The 12,180-nt window shown below is 25.2% G+C and overlaps 3 protein-coding genes across 4 annotated transcripts; 1 reads left to right on the top strand and 2 right to left on the bottom strand.

Moving 5' to 3' along the window:
- Positions 1-446: 446 nt before the first annotated feature.
- LOC122498332 (protein yippee-like 5) lies at positions 447-1,772 on the bottom strand. The gene is made up of 2 exons (XM_043606018.1): positions 1,197-1,772; positions 447-931 (listed from the first exon to the last, which is right to left on the bottom strand). The coding sequence occupies exons 1-2, from the start codon at positions 1,355-1,357 to the stop codon at positions 742-744; spliced, it is 351 nt and encodes a 116-aa protein (XP_043461953.1). The 5' UTR covers positions 1,358-1,772; the 3' UTR covers positions 447-741.
- A 235-nt stretch (positions 1,773-2,007) lies between these two features.
- On the bottom strand, positions 2,008-6,672 carry LOC122497743 (protein disulfide-isomerase A6 homolog). Its single transcript, XM_043605014.1, has 6 exons — positions 6,477-6,672; positions 5,613-5,815; positions 4,139-4,330; positions 3,802-4,026; positions 3,231-3,556; positions 2,008-3,147 (listed from the first exon to the last, which is right to left on the bottom strand). Exons 1-6 carry the CDS (start codon positions 6,484-6,486, stop codon positions 2,829-2,831), a joined length of 1,275 nt encoding a protein of 424 aa, XP_043460949.1. The 5' UTR covers positions 6,487-6,672; the 3' UTR covers positions 2,008-2,828.
- A 285-nt stretch (positions 6,673-6,957) lies between these two features.
- Positions 6,958-12,134, top strand: LOC122497751 (transmembrane protein 43 homolog). Of its 2 annotated transcripts, XM_043605034.1 has the most exons (7): positions 6,958-7,165; positions 7,398-7,577; positions 9,695-9,924; positions 9,999-10,290; positions 10,424-10,629; positions 10,717-11,004; positions 11,998-12,134. In XM_043605034.1, the coding sequence occupies exons 1-6, from the start codon at positions 7,151-7,153 to the stop codon at positions 10,997-10,999; spliced, it is 1,206 nt and encodes a 401-aa protein (XP_043460969.1). In that variant the 5' UTR covers positions 6,958-7,150; the 3' UTR covers positions 11,000-11,004; positions 11,998-12,134. The 2 variants fall into 2 exon arrangements, with proteins under 2 accessions (XP_043460969.1, XP_043460960.1); XM_043605025.1 differs by lacking the exon at positions 11,998-12,134 and having other exon boundaries at positions 10,717-11,296.
- The last annotated feature ends 46 nt before the right edge of the window (positions 12,135-12,180 follow it).

Here is a 12,180-nt window from a genome sequence, read left to right as displayed (position 1 = left end):
TGAAAAAACATTTCTTTAAATTAGCGAAAAAATGAAAAATCTACTTTACCCTATTTTTATAAATAGCAAAAAGTGTATTTCATTTCTTAGCGAAAATGTATATTAGTAAATATATTTTGGCAGTAATGACATTTTTCTAATTTGTCAGGTTATTATATTTTATCTCAGTAAAAAACTATTATCAATATTTACTTATTTATGAACAAAAAGTGATATTTTAATTTCAATGTTAAATGAATGAATTTGAGATAAATTTGTTACTGAGATTCTCATTATTTAAATCTAGAGATATTAAAGTATATATAACAATTAATTATAAGTAACATTGCGATAGACTAATAAAAAAAACTTATTAATAGGTTTTTTTTCTTTTCAGTAAAAATCAAAATCAATCGTAAATAATTAATTCTTTAAATTTTTTACCACATGAATCTGTGGATATAATTTTTTTTTTAATTCGCCTTTATATTTTAAGTGGATATTAATTTGATTAATTATTAGAATATTTCTCTTTGTGAAAACACTTTTCTAAAAAGTAATGCCATTTTTTTTTTTATCAATTTTCAAAAGACGAATTAAAGGCAGTAGTTTTGATGCAATTCTTTCAGAAAGAGTGATGAATGTAAAAAAGAAGATTGTTTCAAATTTCCAGTGAAACATATTCAAATAATAGTTTAAAGAAAAAAAAACTATACTTATCTCTTACAATCTAATAAAGAACTCTAGAAATTGGTAATAGTTTTAAACATTATCGCTCATTCCGTCGCTTTCCGAAACGAGAGCGCGTTCTAGAATTACACGACCTTCTTTGTATCTTTGGTTTTCATCCGTTGCAAATTCATAAATCCATCCGAGTTTCGAATCACAATTTTTGCAGCTCACATCACGAACCATATGACGTCCTGTTAACATTACTCGATCTTGCACCTCACTGTAAATAAAATTATCTCCTCGTATAAAACAATTCTGACTTGATTGACAATTTAATTAACAGCTATTAATATTTAGTACTTTATTACAAATAAGTTACGAATAATTTAATCGATTCGACATTAATATGAAATTGTATTATAAACCTATAGCAGCAGTGATTTCTAATAACACAAAGAAAAGCTGTTGATAAATGCAGTTTATCCCCAAAAAAACTTTGTTTACAGGTTAGAAAATGAAACAATAGAAGAAAAATTCATTATTACCTATAATTGAGATTGACGACTTTATTAAAAAGAAAAGCTCGTCCAGTTGCACCAGTGAAACGAGTGCTTATCAATTGACCTCTGTTTGTGAGATTTGTGTCGCAAGATGCGCAAGAAAATAGACGAGAGCCTCCAATATGTTCCAGAAAAATGACACCCATTTTCGAAGGAAATTTCTTTGTTATTTAATTCATAAACAACTTTCAGAGACTTTCACAATACACTCAAAATTTTATGAAAACACTCGAAACATCAATGACGAAATTCCAAATCACGATTACTTGTGGTCTTTAGTTGACTTTCATCTTTGTTTTGACATGCAATACGTGTGAGAATGTTTCTATGTGTAAATGTTTAATAGGTTAGGTTGTGTCAGCTGATCTGTCAAATCGTTCTCTTTACGCGAGTTTCTTCATATTTCTTTCAATTTTAAACAAAAATTATTCATTATAACTTCTTATTTGTCCATTCTTTGAATGATAAACAAGCACGTAATGAATAATACCACGATTTTTAGAGAGAATTAATAAAAAATTCTGAACCTCATAGTTAACTTTGTTTTTACTGTGAACTGTACTTTAATCGTCTCAGGGCTGGGTAGTCAAGAGTAAAACCTTTTAATGTAATTCACAACAGTCCATTCTTATTTTTCAAAAATTATTAAAAAATAATGTTAATTTTGGTAATTATTTAATTAGTTCTTGTCAGTAAAAAGAAATTTAAAATATTTTAACAATAATATTAAGTACAAACAATTATTTGTTTTTAAATTAAAATTAGGTATTCTTAAAACTAAAAGAAAGCGTTAAAATAGAATTTTTATACATTTTATTGTGAAATATTTCAGTAAAAAGAAATTTAAAATGTTTAAATCACAAACTATAGTATTATTTAAGTAACAATTTTTATCATTAAGACGATTTGATTCTAAATTAAAGCTGACAAAAAAATAATCGTAATTAATTTTGAGCACATTGGAAGACCCTACGTATGAAATTAATTTTTTTTTTTCAACATTCACTATTTAAAATGCGCATACAGAGATAAATAATTATAGAAAAATAAGTTTTAAAAAACATGTTTTCGAGGAATATGAGAAATATTCTGCGTAAAAAACACTGTTCACGTATTTTAAAACACGATATGCAGAGAAACACTCGGATTTTTTTCACTCAGAGTCACTTATTTTTATTTTGGTTAATATATTCTTTAAAAAGTCATCCAAGATTTCATATTAATTTTTATGTATATGTACAGATTAAAATGACTTTACATTTGTGTGGAATGCAAAAAGTTGCAAATTTTTGTCTCTGTATTTTTTAAAAAATTACTTACATAATAATTAACTAAACAGACTTTTTTTTCTTCTTGAATTGAAATTTTCGAAAGTCTCAATGAAAATTCGAATTATTGTGAAAATTGAATTTTTTTTTGTTTCTAGATTATATCTAACGCTCATTAAAAAAAATGTTTTCTAATGATTAGTTATTAGAGTAATTAGAAACAGAGGGCGCAAAAAATTGCGCACGAGACTGCATGAGAATGAAATGGAGAAAAAAAATTTTGTCCACAGTATTTTTTCTTTCATTCTTCTTCTTTTTTGTGGGAGAAATGAAATAATCATCAGTCGGTTTAGAGTTCATCCTTCTCGTCTAGGTCAATATCACTGAGATCAATATCTTCTTCTTGTGGTGGCTCAGCATCCTTACCGTCCCAAGATTCCGTCTCGTAGATCTTTGGAAGTTCGTTGCCCTTAAGTGGTGCTGTACTACCACGTCCGTAACTTAAGTCTCTGAGAAATTCGTTGATTCCGTCTTTGGAGAAACTTCCCTTAAGAAGGGAATATTTCATTTTCTTGATATTAACTGCCGCTAATGCTGGATAGCCGAAACCTCCGATTTCTAAAGCTTCCTCGATATTTGGCTGAGCTCCAGCTTCGGACCAGATCCATCTGCAAAATTAGGTATTACGTTATTTTTGTTTTTTGTTAGGAAACATAAAAAGAATTGTTAAAAAGAAAAATTGATTATTTACCCCCAAAGTTTCTTCTTGTACTTCTCGCCGAGTGTTTTAAGAACATTTAAATATCCATTTCGACAATCTGACTGACAGTCGAGAATGTGTGGAAGGACAGAAACAATACAAAGAGGTTTGTCTTCGCAGGCTTCTCTTAATTTCTCCTCATTTGTTACTTGTACAATTTCTGGCGCTGGAATGCTCTCTGTCAATTTTTCCATTGCCCAGTTAACAATGTCATTGCTGGTTCGACCGCCATCGTATTCGCTCACTGAATCCGAGTCCTTTTTGCCAGCGGCGAAGAATTTAATTGTTGGGTAGCTGTTCACTCCATACTTGCTTGCCTGTTAATCGCAAAAAAACAAAATTAGAAACAAATAAATAAATAAGAAAATGAATAAAGAAATAAATAAATAAGCAAATAAATAAATAAAAAAAGACATAAATAAATAAAGAAAAAAATAAATAATTAAAGTAAGAAATAAAAGAAAAGTAAATACTTTTCGGTAAATAAATACCTAAATTATGAATATTATTGAAACAATCAAATAATTAAACAGAAAACAAGGAAAATTTAGAGAAAAATCACCTTGAGCGAGTGTACAGTTGCATCGAGAGCTCCTAATTTCACTTTTCCCTTGAGTTCTGAAGCTGCAGCTGCCCAGTGAGGTGCTAAATTTTTGCAATGTCCACACCAGGGTGCATAAAATTCGACTAACCATAAGTCCTCTGATCCCAAGACTAATTTATCGAAATTGTCGTCAGTCAATTCAACAACATCTTTACTATCTTTAGAGTCCTTCTTGTTCGGCGACTGAAAATCGACGATTAATTAGAATTTCGTATTTGTAATTATAAAACTGATACATAACTATTAAAAATAAAAAAAATGTTATAATTAAAAAAAAAACAATTAATAAACTTACCAAAATTTTTTGAACTTTTTGTTGGGCCGCTTTCAATGCACCTTCCGCGATTCCAGCAGCGGTTCTTGGACCATTGTAATCTTCTGGTTTGCCAGCGACGAAAATCTTGATAGTAGGAAAACCACGAATTCCGTATTGTTCCGCTAATGATTTATGGTCATCGGCATTAACTGCACCGACTTTGAGGATATCCTAAAAAATGAAGTTTTTGTTTAATAATAATAATAATTACAATAAATTAATAAATACAATAAAATTTTAACAACTAGGTAATTAAAAATTTGATTATTAAATTCTATTAAAATTTTTAGGAAATAATTGACGCCTTGGATCCAATAACTCGCCCGACGCTCGGAGGAACGCGCAACTGCCAGTCAGTGAGCAGTGAGCGCCTCTGGGCCACTCACTGCTACCCGACTGGTATTAGCGCGTGCCTTCGAGCGTCGGGCGAGTTATTGGATCCAAGGCCTCAATTGTAGTGAAAAAAATTGAATTCCTGCGAAGAATTTTATTATTTATGAAAATAATTGAATTCTTTCGAGAAATTTCACTAAAAATTTTTTTAAAATAATAAAATTCATTTAAGGAATTATATTAAAATATTGAAAATAATTGAATTCTTTCGAGACATTTCGTTAATTTTTTTAATGTAATTGATTTGGTTAACAATTGTAATAGATAATTTTATTAAAATTATTAATGAAAAATTGCATTCTATCGAAAAATTTAAATTTATTGAAAATAATTGAATTGTTTTTGAAGGATTTTTCCAGAATTGTTGAAAATAATTGAATTTAAATAATATTTATGAAAATAATTGTATTCTTTCGCGAAATGTTACAATTGCATTGAAAATAATTGAATTCCTTCGAAACATTCTATTATTTATGAAAATAATTTATTGATTTCCTTAGAAGAATTTTCTTATTATTTATGAAAATATTTTAATCTTGCGAAGAATTCGCTTATTTATGAAAATAATTAAATTCTTACCGAGAATTTTAAAATTCATAAAAATAATTGAATTGTTTCGAAGAATTGTATCTGGATTTTTGAAAATAATTGAATTTTTTGAAGAAATTTTATTAAAAATTTTGAAAATAATGATTTTTTTGAAAGTATTTCATGAAAATTTTTTCAATTCAATTCTTTCAAGAAATTTTATTAAAATTGTATTGAAAATACCTAATTGAATTCTTTTGAAGAATTTTAATAAAATTTTTGAAAATTAATTGTAATTATTTCAGTAAATTAGTTAATAATTTACTTTTTCATTCGGAATATGAAATTATTAAAAAATTAAAGTTGATATTTAAAGATAAAAAATTGTGTAATACAATATTAAATTATAAAATTAACTTTACTCTTCTCTAGAGTATAACTTTTGCAGCTGAATCAATCAATATGAATAAGTAAAATGAATATAATCTTCTGTTGATTTAATCGATTTTTATCAATATTCGCAAATAAATACCTTCAAGGCTGTTGCAGCTTTTTTATATTCGGGTTCTAATTGTTGACAGTGTCCACACCAAGGTGCATAAAATTCAACGACATAAATACCGTTACTTCCCAAAACTTGACTCTTGAAATTGGTTGGATTTAATTCGACTACATCCGTATTTGAATACATACATTGAACACCTGACAGGATTCCCAGCATCAAAATCGCCCACTCTGAAAGCATTTTGTTTCTTTATTGAATATGTTAAATACAAATTAAGTCCTAATTAAAGAAATACTAATTAAGTCGTACTTAGAAACATAATAATTGAGTCATCCTAACTAAAGAAATACTAATTAAATCCTAATTAAATGCAAGTAAATAAAATTAATTCATATTTGAATAAAAAAATCTGTGTAAAACTGAATGTACCAAAAATGTACCTAGAAAAAATGCTTAAATATAATTATATAAAAAGGAATTTTTATATTCGTCTATAAATGTAATAAAATTTTACGAATAAATTATTAGTACCTATGACAACTAAATTAATAATACAAATATAAAAACGTTCTTTTTTATTTTTTTATTATATTTATTTTTTATTGTATTGTAAGGCTGAAGACAGGTGTATAAAACCAATAAATAATAATAAAAACGTTCTAGCGTCTGGAAAGAATACACAAAAAATAGTGAATTTTTGAATTATTTACAAACTGAAGGTTATGTTAGATCCCTCAATTTCCATTGTTTAGAAGAAAAATTGAAAAAATACTCCTCCTTATAAGTATATTTCTAATATATATTTATTTTATAAAAATTACACTATGTTAGATGAAGCATGGCAATAAATAGAAGCCGGTGAGAAGTAAAATATTTGTTTATCAAACTTACCGTGAAACATTTTCGTTGATTTTTTTTAACAATCCGAGATAAACAGTAAACCTTTTGACTTTTTAGGGAAAATTTATGAAATAACGCTGCACTTTCTCATCTACAAATGTTTTTTACCAAATAAAACCTCCGGAGATGAAGCTATTTGTAATATCTACACCACGTCCCACACGTCTATACAGACGAAGCTTTTCGTGGATTGTTCTGATTGGTCGATGTCATCAAAATCAGAAAGGAAAAAAGTGTAGGTGTATTTTTCAATAAGAGAAGGGAGAAATTGTGTTGTAGTATGAGGAAACATTTGTTCTTTCTTTTATTAAATACCGAATATGTTAATTTACTTCTTTTAACTTACGTTTATTGGTAAACGTTAATATTAAAAAAAATACGTGTAATTTTGAATAATGACAATTTTCCCGCTAACTCTTGGTAAATAACGTAAGAAAGAAGTAGCGTACGTTACGTTTAAAGGTTGGGCCACCTAACCTAACCTAACCTTTAAAAGTTAACAAGACTGTCACTTTTCGTATATATACGAAAAATGAAAGAAAATTATTTATATTATTGCAATTCGGAATTTTCTCGAATATGTGTGTAAACATTAAAAAACCTTATATAATGATTTATTGAATTTGACATAAAACTTGGGTTTGGAATTTATTTAATATTCAAAAATGCAACGAGCAAATGTAAGTATTCCTTTGTTTACATATTTTTTGCTGACGTTTTAAAGTAAATAATAAGTTTATTATGATTATATAAATTAATATTGTTATTATTATAATTCTTAATTTCTAGTAGGCAATAGTTTTGTTCATGTTAACTTATATTATAATATTTCATTTCATTTCAATTGTAATGTTTCGTACGTATATTATTCACTGTGTAATATTTCTAAACAATGCAAATATTCTTGTATAGCAAAATGGACCAATTAATATTAATGCAAATCATCAAAGGCAACCGGTTCGAGATATTAGACCACAAGGTTTAAATAATTCCTCAATGTCTGTTTCGGATCAATTGAAGGAGTCTTGGTTTACAGCTATTTTTAGTTCCATACTATTTGCAATTGGCATGTGCCTTCTTTTTTGGAACGAGGTAAATATAAATTATCGCTATTATATATTTTTAAAATTTATCATTATTATTTTTTTATTATTTATTTTTCTTATTTAATAATTATTTCTTCTTTTTATTATTTATCACTAACAAATGATACGCGCGGAACGCGGTATTCCGTATATTATTATTTTGTAAATTAAAAAATTTTATATTTTCAAGAATAAACTTCAATTTTTGAATGATATTACAGATTTAAAATTAAAAGAATTTACTTATTAAGTGCAGAATATGAAATATAATTGTTTATTATTAGGTATTCAACAATTTCAATAAAATTTTTCGCAAGAATTTAATTATTCTCATAAATAATAAAATTATTTGCAAGAATTTCATTATTGTCATGAATAATAAAATTCTTTAAAGCAATTCAATTATTTTTAATACAATTTTAATAAAATTTCTCAAAAGAATACAATTATTTTCATAAATATTATTTAAATTCAATTATATTCAAGAATTTTAATATAAATTCAATTATTTTCGATAATTTTGATAAAATTCTTTTTAAAAAATCATTATTTTTACAATTTTTAATAAAATTTCTTCAAAAAATTCAGATTAAATTCTTCAAAACAATTCAATTATTTTTATGAATTGCAAAATTCTCGGCAAGAATTCAATTATTTTCATAAATAAGAAAATTCCTTGCAAGATTAAAATATTTTCATAATTAAGAAAATTCTTCAAAGGAATTTAATTATTTTCATAAATAATAAAATGTTTCGAAGGAATTCAACTATTTCCAATACAATTTTAATATTTCTTGAAAGAATACAATTATTTACAAAAATATTATTTAAATTAAATTATTTTCAACAATTCTGATAAAATTCTTCGAAACAATTAAATTATTTTTATAAATTGTAAAATTCTTGTCAACAATTCAATTATTTTTGAAAATAATAAAATTCTTCTAAGAATTTTAATTAATTTAATAAAATTTCTAGGAAAAAATTCAATTACATTCAAGATAACTTTAATAAAATTTTTCTAAACAATTCAATTATTCTCAAAAGTTTTTAATAAAATTCTTTGTAAATTTCAATTATTTTCAAAATTTGCAATTAAAATTACTTCAAAAAAATACATTATTTTTACGAAATTTAATGAAATTCTTAAAAAAAATTTAATTTTCAAATTCTTCAATAAATACTTTACAAGAATTCAATGATTATTTCAGTACATCATAGTTTAATTATTTCTGGAAGTAATTTAATTCTTGAATAGAATTTTATTAAAACTTTATTAAATAATTGAATCCCAGCGAAAAAATTTATTATTACTACAAATAATTGAATTTTTGCAAAATTTTAGTAAATAAGCGTATTTTTCAGATGAATTTTATTATAATTGTATTTAAAATAAGTGAATTCCTGTGAAAAATTTACTATTTATTAATAATATTGAATTATTTCAAAGAACTAAAAAAAAATGTTTAAAAAATAATTTAATTTTCCCTGGAATTCGATTAAAATTGTATTTAAAATAATTGAATTCCAGAGAAAATTTCATTACTTATGAAAATAATTGAATTCTTAAACTGAATTTTATTAAAAGTTTTGAAAATAATTGATCTTATGTGAAAAATTAATTTTTTTTTAAATTTTAATTTTTTTCAATTTTTTTTTAATTGAAATTTCTTGCAGAATTTTTACAAGATTTTTTTATTAAAAAAAACTATTATTTTTAAAAAAATTGAAATAAATTTTTTAAGAACAATTCAATTATTTTAAAGGATTTTAATAAAAATCTTGCCAAGAATTAAATTATTTTGAATACAATTTTAATTACATTTTCTCGAAAGAATTTAATTGTTGAAAAAAATGTTGATAAATTTCTTTAAGTGAATTCAATTATTTTCCAATTTTTTGATAAATACTTTGCAAGAATTCAATGATTTTCAGTACATTAATTTTAAAATTGAAAACATTTAAAAGGGAAAATTATTACAAAAGTTAGGAAATAAAAATGCAAGCAGTATCCAAGCAACAAACTTCAAAGATTATTAGTATAGAAGACAGAAGATCAAATTATTTTTATTGTTTAGCATTAGTTTTTCTTTTTATTATTTAACATAATTATTTATTTTTCAGGGTAAAGCTGTGAAAGTAGCACATTCTCTAGACGAGGCATTAAGTAATGTTGTCATATTCTCCAATCCAGACGATTTTGACAATAGTTATGAAGGTCGATTAGTTTATGTCTCAGGACCCGTAGAAGTGACTGAACCTTTAAGTGAACCAGACTATGGAATTATTGTTGACAGTGTAAAATTAAAAAGAAGAGTACAAATGTTCCAATGGGTCGAGATCAAGGAAGAGAGGTATAAAAATATTCCATAATTAATTTTGTATACTTTATAATAATATGTAAATAATTGATATTTTTTTTCTCCAGCAATTACGATTCGTCCGCAGATTATTATTACACGACTGAATGGAAAGATAAATTAATAGATTCCGATCGTTTTTATATTCGTTTTGGACATGAAAATCCAAGAGAAATTGCAATTAAAAGTCAAATACAGATTGCAGATGAAGTTAGAATTGGATCTTTTGTTTTTGGTACGGACCTGAAGAAAAAGTTTAGTGATTATGTTGAAGTTACCAGTGACGAAAGACCTGAAAGAAGGGATATAAAGATGCATTCGGGATTGTATTATCATAGTGACGATTTGTGGAATCCAAAGGTAAGGTAATTTTTGAAAGGAGTAGAATTTTTGAGAGAAGAATTTTTAATTAGAAAATTTCGTATTTTTAGTCTAAAAATATAAGAAATTTTTCATTTTTAATATAAAATTTATATAGGAAATTATTTTCCAGGTTGGGGATATTCGAATACAATTTTCATACGCAGGAAAAGCGGGAGATATTTATTCGATTGTTGGTTTACTTTCGAATGGAAAAATAGAACCGTATGTCACTACTCATGGAGAGGAGGTTTTGCTTCAACGAAAACATGTGGTAACAATAGATCAAATGTTTCATCTCGAGCATGTCAGTAATTATTGGAGAACTTGGAAAATGAGGTAAATTTAATTTTCGTATTAACAATTTCCAAAAATCGTTTTTCTTCATTTTCTAAATATTTTAATTTCTTTCCTTTTTTTTCACAGAGGATTCGGATGGTTTTTTCTCTTCCTGGCGGCAACATTTATGGCAAATATTTTGAAAACAATTGTTCTAAATTCAAATCTCCTGCACAGTTTGATCGATCTGGAATCATTGAATTTATCAGTGTCAATGTCAATAAGTTTATTAGTGGTTGGATTTGCTTGGGTTTGGTATCGACCAATTGTCGGTTTGTGTTTAGCTTTGGCTTCCATTTTACCATTTATGTATGCAACTTTCTTCAAAAATCCTCCAAATCCACAGAGAGATGAATACCGAAGACTTTAAAGTTCGTATGTATGCTTTTTTTCAAGTTTTCCGTACATGACAATTTTTCGAATTCAAATCTTTAAATACAAATTTTTTATCAATAAATAAAGAAAATCGGTTTCTTTACAATTTTCTATATATATATACAATGAAACAAAAATGTGCCAAATCGACGCTGAAAGAATTTGATAATCATTAAAGATTATCGTTAGATTAGATTTGAAAATTTTATACCATGTGCATGTGGAGTGTTTAATTTTATTATTTTTCTGTGATAATTTTCTTTCTACTTAAACAAATTCAAATAGTGAGAGTGACTTTTTCAAGTAAATTTCAAATAAGAAATAACTTTGTGAAAATTAAGGTTTGTGAATTAATAATTTAATTAAACTTGTATATTTATATAAATATATTAAAACTGTATATAGAAAAGTATTAAATTCTGTCTTTAAATATCGCGATCGATTAATAAATACTACTTTAAATACTCTGGTTATTTATGCTTCACTTTTTCTATTTACATACGTACATTAAATTTTTTTTAAACTTTTCTATTTTCGTTTTATTAAATTATTATTTTAATATTTATTTATTTTTACTTTATTATTTACTTTTCCTTTAATTTTTTATTACTTTATTATATACTAAAAAATTGTTTAAAAGAATTAAATTATTTTCAATCCAACTTTAATTACATTTTCTCGAAAGAATTCAATTATTGAAAAAAATGTTGATAAAATTCTTGAAGTGAATTCAATTATTTTCAAATTTTTTAATAAATGATAAATACTTTGCAAGAATTCAATGATTTTTAGTACATTAATTTTAAAATTGAAAATATTTAAAAACGAAAATTATTTCAAAAGTTAGGAAAGAAAAAAGACAAACTGCAAATAGATTACCGGAATAGCTACAAAGATTATCAATATAGATTATTTACTTTTCTTTATTATTTATTACTTTATTATTTATTCCATTATTTATTTACTACTTTATTTATTTTTAAAATATTTAAGGTCAGTACATATTCCACATACTGTAAAAAAACTACTGCACAAAGTTACTCAACCCTGATATGGGTAATCAAAAGACATCAAAAGGTTATGTTGACATTGAATTAAAGATAATTAGAGGAAATTAATTGTGCAACAAAGTTTATCTACGTTCTATATATTTTCAAAATTGACAAAAACGTGTTT

Source organism: Leptopilina heterotoma, unplaced genomic scaffold, assembly GCF_015476425.1.
Source record: "Leptopilina heterotoma isolate Lh14 unplaced genomic scaffold, ASM1547642v1 Lhet_10, whole genome shotgun sequence".
NCBI lineage: Eukaryota > Metazoa > Arthropoda > Insecta > Hymenoptera > Figitidae > Leptopilina > Leptopilina heterotoma.
Note: the sequence above shows the minus strand (reverse complement) of the source record. Positions and strands in the feature narration are given on the sequence as shown.